Source organism: Pimephales promelas, chromosome 7 (assembly GCF_988280905.1).
Source record: "Pimephales promelas chromosome 7, fPimPro1.hap1.1, whole genome shotgun sequence".
Taxonomy (NCBI): Eukaryota; Metazoa; Chordata; class Actinopteri; order Cypriniformes; family Leuciscidae; genus Pimephales; species Pimephales promelas.
Genome location: NC_142775.1, coordinates 23265895 through 23277014, shown reverse-complemented (window position 1 = coordinate 23277014; position 11120 = coordinate 23265895). Strand labels below are relative to the sequence as shown.

Genomic DNA, 11120 nt, shown 5'->3' with positions numbered 1-11120 from the left:
TAAGAACATGGTGCACAGTGTAAATTGATTAGATTACACAGACTGTAAAAGGGGGAACGAATATTATCGCATATAATGTGCGTATAATAATTGCAGTATAAAATTGTGGAATACCATTTTTTTCTGTATTCGTACGTATATTCATTCACAACCTGTATGACCTTTGGATTTACTAAGATATGTAGACAACCTCAACTGTATTGTAGAATGTAATGTGTGCAGTGTTTAAAATTGCTACTTTGCAGTCGAGAGCGTTTAGTCTGATACCATGGAAGATACCTCAGAGTACCTTCCAATGCGCTTTTGGTGCTTCCGCAGAGGCCAGAGTCCTCATGTTCCTCCTCTTTCGGCCTCAGCGCGGAGATATCCGAAAAGACCCGAAGTAAGCTGATGCATTCTGGGAAAAGAAAGACTGGAGGCGGTCGCCATATTGTTTTTATTCCGCAGATTCACTGGAGTAGAAAGCAACGAACATCCTTATTAAATCAGCTTATAATAAACAATTATACAGGTAACCGTAATATAATATTAGAAGAGGTCGTTGTAGATCTCACTGCATTCATAAGACCATATTTAGTCGTGTCAGTCGGATTTATTCGTGCAGAACATGGGGCGCTCCCGGAGCCGCAGCTCGTCCCGGTCCAAACACTCTAAACACAGCCGCAGACGGAGCCGCTCCAAATCCAAATCCAATAAGAAAAGGAGCAGATCGAAGGAGTTGAAGAGAAGCAGACGGTCCCGCTCGAGATCTGGCAGCAGGAGGGACAGGGGTGGCTCACCACCCGACAGAACCGACATGTTCGGCCGGACACTGAGCAAGAGAAGCAACGACGAGAAACAGAGGAGAGAAGAGGACGAGAGAAGAGCAGAGATAGAAAGACAGAGGAAGATGTAAGACGACTATTAATGTTGTGTGTGTGTATATATATATATAGGGTAAATATATATATGGCATAGGCTATGTTTGTGTGTCTACTGTCTATGTGCCAGACGTGGCCTTACTCACTTAAGCATGCATGAAGTGCCACTTGGTTGGCCAACACTATCACTTCAGTTCAGGTGTTTCAAGTTGCAACTCTTTGTTGTTTAATATTTATAAGAACCTAATATACTTATCTAGTGTGCAAAAAAGTGACGTTTCATGTTACCTATCTGTATTCACTGGACTTTCATCACTCCATGGACTCTCATAGACAGCTGTCACACATCAGGTCATCTCATCACTGAAATCTGCTGCCTGTGTAAGCTGATATGCTTTTGTAACTATCACAGATTGTTGACATCTCTCTTTTGTGATTGGAGGCCACCAGTATAATGCTAAGAGGTTTGTGGAAGGGAAGGAAGGGGGAATGTAGTGAAAGAACGGGAAGAGAAGTGCTGCAGCCCCAGGCCTGATCTTCACCCGAAGTGCATTGTAACCACATTCAGGGTGTTTTAAAACTCAAAGAGAGGCCCTGGATCGAGTTTCATGACTGCAATCAAATCAAAAGGTGGCTGCTGTTGTTTAATTTTTATTTTGGCTTTGGGCAATGTAATGGTCACTTGGTTCACTATTGTGTCTGTGTTTTTGTGTTCCTTCTTAAGGCCAGGTGTGACAGCTTGCTCTTCTCTAATGGTTTAGTCATGCTTAAAGTGTAAATAAAGGTAAAACATGCTATTGTAATCATGGAGGCCTCCCTTTTGAGAGGCATACTTTCCTTTATGGGTTTATGATGTCAGCGTGCACATCATGCTTAATTTCAGAATTATGCAGATGACAAGTCAATAATATCATTTGCCTCTTCTGGGCTCAGCAATGCATTTTGTGAAATGCATTTCTTTGACATTTGGTTGTGAAATGTGGTTATCTTTTTAAACTTGTCTGCTAGCTAAAGGTTATTAAAGCGGCTAACATAAATTAAGTTTTTGTGAAATTGCAGTAATTATTTATAGTCATGGCAGCATCAGTAAGGTTTGATCGAAAATTAATTTGTTTTACTGTGTATAATTTTGCATGTTAAAAGTGATTGTTTTTATGACTGTCTTGGAGTTTATAATTCTATAATTGCTAATTTTCTTTAAAAAGAAATAATTTGTGAAAAAAATGTATGTGAGATATGTGTGTGAAACAAATATATATATATATATTTATTTAACAAAAAGCTAAATGCAATTGCATTTTGCAAAATTAAATGTTTTTTTCACATTAAAGGGACACTCCACCCATTTGCATTAAGCTTTCCATTGTTAGAAACCCAGTCATACTATTGAATGGTCGTGCAACACTCTCTCATTTTCCCCTGAGACGAGAGAAATCTGCTATTTACCCTTTTCACTTCATCCTACAATGACGCAAAAATCGTAATTTTACGTCATTGTAGGAGAAAGTGTGATTTCTGTAAAGACTACAAGCACTAGATCCCACCCTTTCAAATCTGCCCATAGGGGGTTGGACCTAATGCGCTAACAGACCTATCACAGATCAGTGCCAGTGCGTTTGATTTCACCTGCAGAAACTTTTTGAGAATAAGGACGGAGGTACTGAAGACGCAGACGGCTGCATTTTGGAGGATTGGGATTATACATAGTGTCTGCCATTTTTTTTTTTTTTTGGAAGCTAAGCTAGCAGGCTCTTGTTCTGTGGAGAAAGCAGAGTAGTAACTTTAGGGGTTACTGTCCTCTTTTTCCCGGACATGTCTGGCTGTCGATGTCCGGGATTCAGATTTTGCTTTCTGAAGTCGCCATGCATTGTTTATATGTACAGCTTGTTTAAATCTAACTGAAATTGGTGAATCTAAATGTAGTGTTTACATGAATGCTAAAAATGTGATCGGTTGATGTTGATCCCAGACATTTTGGGCGATCTCGAAACACATTTTCGAAGAGACTCATCACGGAGACTCAATAGCCTACACTGTTGTTTACCTACTGTGCTCTGTTAACGGTAGGCGTGGCCTCCTAGGGTAGCGAAGCAAGTGCATTCTGGTAGTTGTTGTCTTTCATCCACATTAGCCAAAAATACATTTTCTCCAAATTCATTTCACATTTCTTCTACATAAATTACCAATTTTAAATACACATCTTTCCAGAGTTGAAGTGATCCTTTAAAGGCCCTTGCACTCTGAGTCCGAAATTTTCGTATGCGTTTTTTTCGTAGTTATGTTTCGGTGGCTATGAATTGTCAAAACACCATTCAAACTGCTTGCTACAGATGCGAAAAAACAGAAAAGAGAACCTGATCCGATTTTTTTTTTTATTTTTTTTTTATGACGGACAAAGTTTCGGAGGCAGTGTGCAAGCATGATTGACATAATGTGAGGTTGTATTTATTTTTTAACCGGACCTTAACCCTTTTCTGCAAAAAATAATTACACACAAATATTACATTTAAAGTAAATATTAAGGAAAAAAATAATGTATTGAATATAAATATATAAATAATTTCTATTTTGCATTAAAGAAAAAAATAAATGGGGGGGCAGTCAAATGTTGTTAGGACAAGGGACTACGCGCCCGACTGCTAACAAATAAATTCTGACCTTTTCTTGTATGAGTTGCTCTTCACTCTAGATTTATCATTGTGTATAAATTAAAGGGATGCCATGATTGATCCTCTCTTTCTTGTTTCCTTCACAGCCGTCACCAGGAGATCGAGGAGCGCCTGATTGAGGAGGAGACGGCGAGACGTGTGGAGGAGCTTGTGGCGCGGCGTGTGGAGGAGGAGCTTGAGAAGCGACGTGACGAGATCGAGCATGAGGTCCTGCGGAGGGTGGAGGAGGCCAAACGCATCATGGAGGCACAGCTTTTGCAGGAGCTAGAGAAGCAGAGGCAGGCAGAACTGAACGCCCAGAAAACCAGAGAGGTAACGCTCGGTCGTTCGGAACACAGCGGAGAGCAGCCGCAAACCGCACACCCTCAGCCGTGGCACAACCTGACATTCGTTTTCCCCAGAGACAGAGCAGGAGATGCAGGGTAGCTGATGGAAGTATGCTCCATTGATTGGGTGGGGAATGATACACATTACAAGTAACATTTTCAAGTTGGAGAAGTTCAGTCGAGTTGCTAGTGAACGCTAATAGTTAAGGAGTCATTTACTCGGTTGATAGACAAGCTCTGTGCTTTTTCTGATTTTATTGAGTCTTGCACACCTCTAGTGCACTCTCAGGGGTTTCAAGTGAACGTTTTGCCACGGCTGTAAGGGACCAGTATCATGTTTCCCATGTTTTCTCTCCCCTTTTATTTTACTCTCTTTACTCCATATCTTATCTTATAATTTTACTGTCCCCAATGTATGAAACTGTACGTCTTCAATAAAACTATTTTCTTAAAAAGGTCATTCAGCATTCAAACCTGGCCTTTTTGTTTTTTTCCACCACTTTGATAGCTTTCCTTAATACACTTTACACCAAAGGGATGTTGCAAACACACAAGACCTTTTGCGGCCACTAGACCTCACTTAAACTAATTAAATTGCTAAATCTGTAGTTTGTAATTTCACCCATACTATAAAGGAGGGTTACTGTGCTCTAATTGTAAAGATGCAACGAGTTATGAACAAGAAACTAATTCCATTCCACAAGCACACACAAAATTCAGCGGCTCAGCACTAATAGGGTTAGATATGTGCCCTCCTTCTGTACGTTTTAGATTTGTCCCCATCATTTGTAGCCCTGGTACTGAACCATTAAATGAATCTGTATTGTCCTACATTTAGCGTTTGCACATGATTTAGTCTTCATTTGCACCATCAATCACAAAACGCTCAAAATCCACCCCTCTCTTTATTGCTCATTCATTTCTGTCGTCTGTGTTTTAAATGTATTAATTGCTTAATTTTTTTTATTTCTTTAATAACTTTATTTTTCATTTGACTCTTCCGTTTTGACGTCATTTAAAGTGCAGTGTTTTATATGTACTTCTGTGTCCTCACAATTTGCTTTTCCTTAGGAGTTCTGGCGTGCGGGTACACACACACAGACACACACACACTTCTACATCCACACTCCACTACAGCCATTGAGCTTAGACGCAAACACATCACTGTTTTTGTTTTCAAACAAACACATCTAACGAATGATCCCACCTTTGTGTTTTTGCAGTCTTTAACATCCTTTAACGTTAATAGCCTGACGTCCCCACACGGTAATGTTGTATGATTACCATAATTCATTTTCTTGGACTGTGCTATATACTGCATGTGGTGTTGCTGTGTAAGAGCACTAGCTCGTGCTAGTAGCTCAGAAATTTTTAAAGGGGAGGTGCTGCGCTGTCCAGGACGGGACACACGGGACCTGGCAGTAAATACTCACCCCTTTAATCAGCAGTTGTGTAGGTACAGTACACAGTCAAAGGAGAAAGGCGTAGGTATACGAGCATTGGTGAGCCACTACTATTCACTCTCTCCTTTATTTAAGTTAATCTTTCTTTGTCTCTCTCATTTTATTTTGAAACTTCTTGCTTATGGATGCTGATAAATAAAAAAAAAAATAGAGAGAGAACCAACTGATGTTTTTTTTTTTCATTCTGCAAACGAATGAGATTCTTCGTTAGTTGTCGATGTGTTATTTTTTACATACCTGTTCTGTATGGATCCTAATGAATGCGTAAATGGATGTTTGGATGTGTACGTATATTTAAACGTGGCGGGGATTAAAGGTGTGCCTGAATACATTCGTGGGTGGGTTTTTTTTTTTTTTTTTTTTGCTTATTGTTGCATACATAGAGGTTAGCTTCAGACATTTGATGCTGCAGTTCGGAATGTGAAATGTGGAGAGCGTGTGTAAGTACATGAAAGATTGTGCGAGTGGTGCTGGCTGGTACCTGTTTGTGCGAGTGTAGACATGTTTGAGTGTGCAACTGGGTTTATGGGGACCTATTTCAGTGGATTTGTCTGCCCGCCCTAATATGTCACCGTATCACCCCTTTAGGAGGAAGAGAAATCCAAACGAGCGGAGCTGGAGAGAATTTTGGAAGAAAACAACCGAAAGATTGCTGATGCTCAAGCTAAGCTGGTACTTATTTTTTTGCTTTATTTTGACAACAAAACATGAATTATTCTAGAAAATGAGAAACAAAAGCCAAACACAACAAAACAAAAATGAATGTAATCCTATCCTAAACATAAAAGAAAATATGTACATGAAACAAAAATATTTAAATGTAATATTTAATTAGTATAATTCTACTTGCCCTCTAAGAATTGGTTGTCGGCACAAAAAAGTATTTTCGTTATTTATGTAAGATAATTATTGAATTTTCTGTGTAAAATATTATTGAATTTTCTATGGATTTTTTAAATTTTTGTAAATTGTTGTTCCTTCAGTTTTATGAATAACGTTAAGATGCAATACCGCCACCTACTATGTTGAAGTGTCAAACAGTTTAAATATTTTCAATGTTATTTAATGTGATATTCATGATTTTAATTTTAATATCGAGATTACCGCCAATACCAGTGTGTGTGTATTTTATATATATATATATATATATATATATATATATATATATATATATATATATATATACCCACACACACGCACACACACTCTGAGTATATATTTCCTTAAATATCAGGAAATGTTGATATGCCGGCCTGAAAATCAAATATTTCTTGGAATAATAATATTCTCTTAAATATTCAATTGCTTTAAATAGATCTTTGTGAGCGCAGTTTCTATGAAATTGTTCAAAATCCTTAGCCAGTTATTGCTTTAATCTGGTATGGTTATGGAAATTTTTGGATCAAAATTGGTTCCACAAGTCATTGGATTCATATTGAAGATTATGTCTATTGATAATGAAAAGCACTCATAGTGGTACCTGCCCTCTCTGAAATGTTTCAAAATGGATGCCTGTCAGTGCCAACCATGCCCCTGTTTTTATGGTTGGATCAAATACAATGAACATTTTTTTTTTCATAATTGCTCATTAATTAAGGTACATTTTCATGTATTAGTGTATCAAATGAACTATAATGAGCCTATTTCTCCCTTGGCTGATTGAAAAAGTCATTTTTGCCCATGTGTTTGTTTCAGGCTGAGGATCAGCTACGTATAGTAGAAGAACAAAGAAAGATCCATGAGGAACGCATGAAGCTACAGCAGGAGAGGCAGAAACAACAGAAAGAGGAACAGAGGATGATATTGGGGAAGGGCAAGTCCCGACCTCGCCTCTCCTTCACTCTCAAAGCTACAGAGTGACTCTTGTCTTGTCTTCTCTTTTCTTCTGATGAGTGCTTCATGTTGAAGTGAATCGGAGTCTCAAAGAGAGGTCTGCTCTGTGCGCTCTGCCCACATAAATTGGTCTTCATAAACCCAGGAAAGAAAGAAAAAATCCCCCCAAAAATTGAATCCTCTCTTCATAACTGGACTTCCAGGCCCCACCACAGACTTACAGATCCTGCCATCTTTTGCTTCTTCTTTTTTTCAGTGTGTTGTATTGATATTTGACATTATTAGGCTGGAGTCACCTTTAGAAACATTGTTTTCCTTTTCAGTGGCAAACAAATAAGAATGAATAAGTGTAAATATTTGTGTATATGAGTGTGTGTGTTGTTGGATCGGTCGGTTGGTCATTATATGTCAGTGGTTTGGGAGCTTGAATGGTACAACCCCAGTTTACGACGGTACTTTTCAAAGCATCAGCATAGACAAAATTATTATTATTTTTTTTTTAAATGTAAATTGGCAGACTTTTCATTTTATGCTTATTAGTGAACGTATGTCTGGGTGTGTGAGAGCATTTTGTATTTTTTAGACTGCACACCGAACACCTCAAAGCATATATAGTTCCTAAAATGCTGCTTAATACATAATCCCATAATCACCTAATATGAGCCACGTTTATAGCATTGTAACCTAGATCATATTTGTCCTTTTTGATACACTTTACTCAAATCGCTCATTTTGAAATGTAGAACATATGTGTGACCAGAACTTTAGCTTTCACAATACAAACATTTCAGTGAAAAAAAAAAAAAAAGGTTACAGTGTTACAAAGTCTCGTAATATCTAGTGCTCTGTTGTTACCTTAAGGAAATCGGGAATCACAGGTAAGACTAGTTAGGGTGTGTATGCGAGCGAGTTTGTGTGTGTGTGTGTGTGTGTGTGTGTGTGTGTGTGTGAGAGTGTGTGCTAGAGGGTGTTCTTGTATTGTGGTAAATTACTCTTTTCCTTGTGAACTGGGACATTTAGTGTGTTGACCAATAAATCCCGTGAACACAACATTGCCTGAATCATGTCTTGTGCTCTCCGCAAACCACAAAGTAGTTTGGTTAGACCCTTAATTTTCTTTTCTGGGAATTTGTTGCACTCTTCTTTAATTTTTACCCATTATTTTAATTCTGTATATATTGTGCAACACACCAGACATTTTATTGAATGGACAATTGCAGTAAAATATAAACTGGGGGAAAAAAAACTTCTGCCATTTTGGATATTTAGTTACTATAAAATTCAAGGTTATGCAGATTGTCGAGATTCCATTTAAAAGTTAAATAATCCTATAAAACATTTGCAGCACCTCTTAACTTAAGATGACTTAATAACTTAATGTACGTGCCCTTATAACTTAATTAAGATGAAAAACTTAACATTCTTTCAGGTTGTGAATTGTTCAAGGACAAGTAAGTAAAATATTATTTATTTTAATTTAAATTTCAAAGTTAGTAATGAACAGTTTTAATTGTATGTTACAATGCTTTTGTGCAGTATGCCAATGATTACTGAAAATGTAGAGAAATATTGGCATGTATATCTTTATAACAAACACTTTGTAGTGTCTTGATCTTTTTTTAAGCCAGATACATCCCAACAATAATAATAATAAAAAGAAAATTAATTTCATGCTAGTTTTAGCACAATGCTATTTAATAACCCTTTTTTGTAGCAGAACGTGAAATCTCAAGGAGCTTTTCCAGGCTTTTATCCTGTAATGTTGTGAACTTTCCTTCGAGTTGAAGACAGAAGTGAGTACCAACGTCAATCTGCATTTCAGTTTATTTCTGATTCCTCTTATCATAGATTGACCTCGAGGTTAGTTCTGGTCGCTGCCGGTTCTCAGATGGCCTGTGTGAGACTAATGGAAATGTTGGCAAACTCTTCTGTCACAGATGTCTGATTTTTTGACGAGCCCGCATGATACAGTCTCGCATGTATTAGTCACTGTCAGCTTTAACAATGCAGCGCTGATGAACTACTGATGTAACGCCGAAACTGTGCTCGTATATCCTGCTCGGCCCTGTGCGCGCTAAACTCCACAATTCCCTTGTTGACATGAATAATGTGAACCGCAAAGCAAAAGTTATAACCGCTGTTATGATCTGCTCAGAAGCGATGCGTAAAGTTTGACCAAAAATGGAGCAATGCGCATACTTGACTGTTGATTGTGTGTATTACGAGGCCAGCAGGTGTGTTTTCTCGTCAGTGAAGCTGCTTTGTTTGATCACACACACCGAGGTCGGACCCACGGACCGTGAGATTATTCGCGTGCAACTGAATAAACATGGATCTGACCCTGTGATTTCAAAAAGCTGAGAAGTTGCTCAGGGTTTATCTTTAAGGTGTGAAGCGTTGTTTGTTTTTAATTTACGGAGTGTCATGACACTTTGGGGACGTTTAGGTTGAGATGTTTGAATTCATAGCCTAATGAATGAGTTTAAATATTTAAATGTAAGGAAAAACTGTTTCAAGTTATAAAACAAAACAAGTTAGTTACACAAATTGTATTTATTAGAAATGGTATATGTTTCCATCGAATTGTTATATTTATTATAGCTATGCACGTGAAATAAGATTAATATAGCCCACATTTAATTCTAAAATGTGTTCAAATTAACTAACGGTGTTTGTTCTGGTAGATAATTCAAGAAAAGAACATCTGCTTGAAAGTGCACGTTTACCCAACCTATTTACCAATACTTAACAGCTCTGCGTTGGTTATTTTTAAGATACATCTCAGGAAATCGTCGTTTCCGTGTTTTCCCGTCGGGAAACTGGAATTGTCTTAGCTCGTCTTATTGTTTGCTTTTGTTTGGTAGTGTGTGGGAGCGTTGAGCCTTCTCAGAAACAGACAATTGCACAAAGTAAATAATTTATTACCTTTGGAGGCTTGCGCTCTTTATAAGTGGTGCTTGAAACGCAGTTTTAAGATTGTCTATAATTTTGAACTTTCAAGTTAGTGCTCCTGCTCATATTGACAAAATATGTCTATGTAGCAAAATAAGTGGCTATCTGGCATGCACTGGATGCCTTGACAAATAGATGTCATAAACAGGCAATCTGCGTTGCTTTGATGTAGGCTAACACGTTAATTCAGCGCTTTATCGATACAGCAATCATTTAGTCGTTTAGCCAATTCAGCACATGTGTTACTAATTGTCGCTTCGATGTGGAATCTGCTCGCTTGAAGGTATCTTAAACTAGGGAAGAAATAAACACTGATAACAGTAAATGCTGATTCAATTACAGTCTTTGGTAAGTGTAAATGCTTTTCACACCGGCTTTCTTTACACTTGCGTCCTAATTAACTTTAGGCCTGCTTTCTAAATACATGGCTAGTTTATTAACCAGCTAACTGTCTGAATAATATAATATAATATAGGCCTAATATAATGATTAACGTAATATAATATATGGCAAGTTTATAATTCAGTTTGGAGGTTTATTACTTTATAACTAAAGTACTGTAATAGCCTACTTATCTTAAAATTACTTTTTAAACTTAGGCCTATAATATTTTATTATTTTTATTTAACTTATTTTCTTTAAATTGTTCCGTTTGCAAAAAAAAAAAAAAAAAAAAAAAAAAAACAAACAGTACAGCATTTGACAACTGCATCGGAAGTAAATCTAGCTAATTTGACTATTTAAGAGTAATGTAGGCTGTGCTATCAGGCTACCCTAAATTAAAATATAATGATTTGATATTTTGTCAGTTTAAAATACAAAAATATTGCGAAATTGTCGTAATGAACCTGTCATTGAATTGATACATAAACAAATGTAAGAAGACTAGTCAAATGTACTTACCTGAACGCTGAGTTAGTTGTTCATGACCGCTAGTGGGCGCTGTTGACCGCTGAATAATTTCCTCACGCATTCAGCAGGCAGCTTTCTCTCGACCTCAACCTAAATAAATGCCTT

The 11120-nt window shown here is 37.4% G+C and overlaps 1 protein-coding gene across 1 annotated transcript; it reads left to right on the top strand.

The window, feature by feature from the left end:
- Positions 1–408: 408 nt before the first annotated feature.
- Positions 409–7757, top strand: arglu1a (arginine and glutamate rich 1a). Its single transcript, XM_039682318.2, has 4 exons — positions 409–891; positions 3616–3841; positions 5907–5990; positions 7014–7757. Exons 1-4 carry the CDS (start codon positions 608–610, stop codon positions 7176–7178), a joined length of 759 nt encoding a protein of 252 aa, XP_039538252.1. The 5' UTR covers positions 409–607; the 3' UTR covers positions 7179–7757.
- Positions 7758–11120: the final 3363 nt, after the last annotated feature.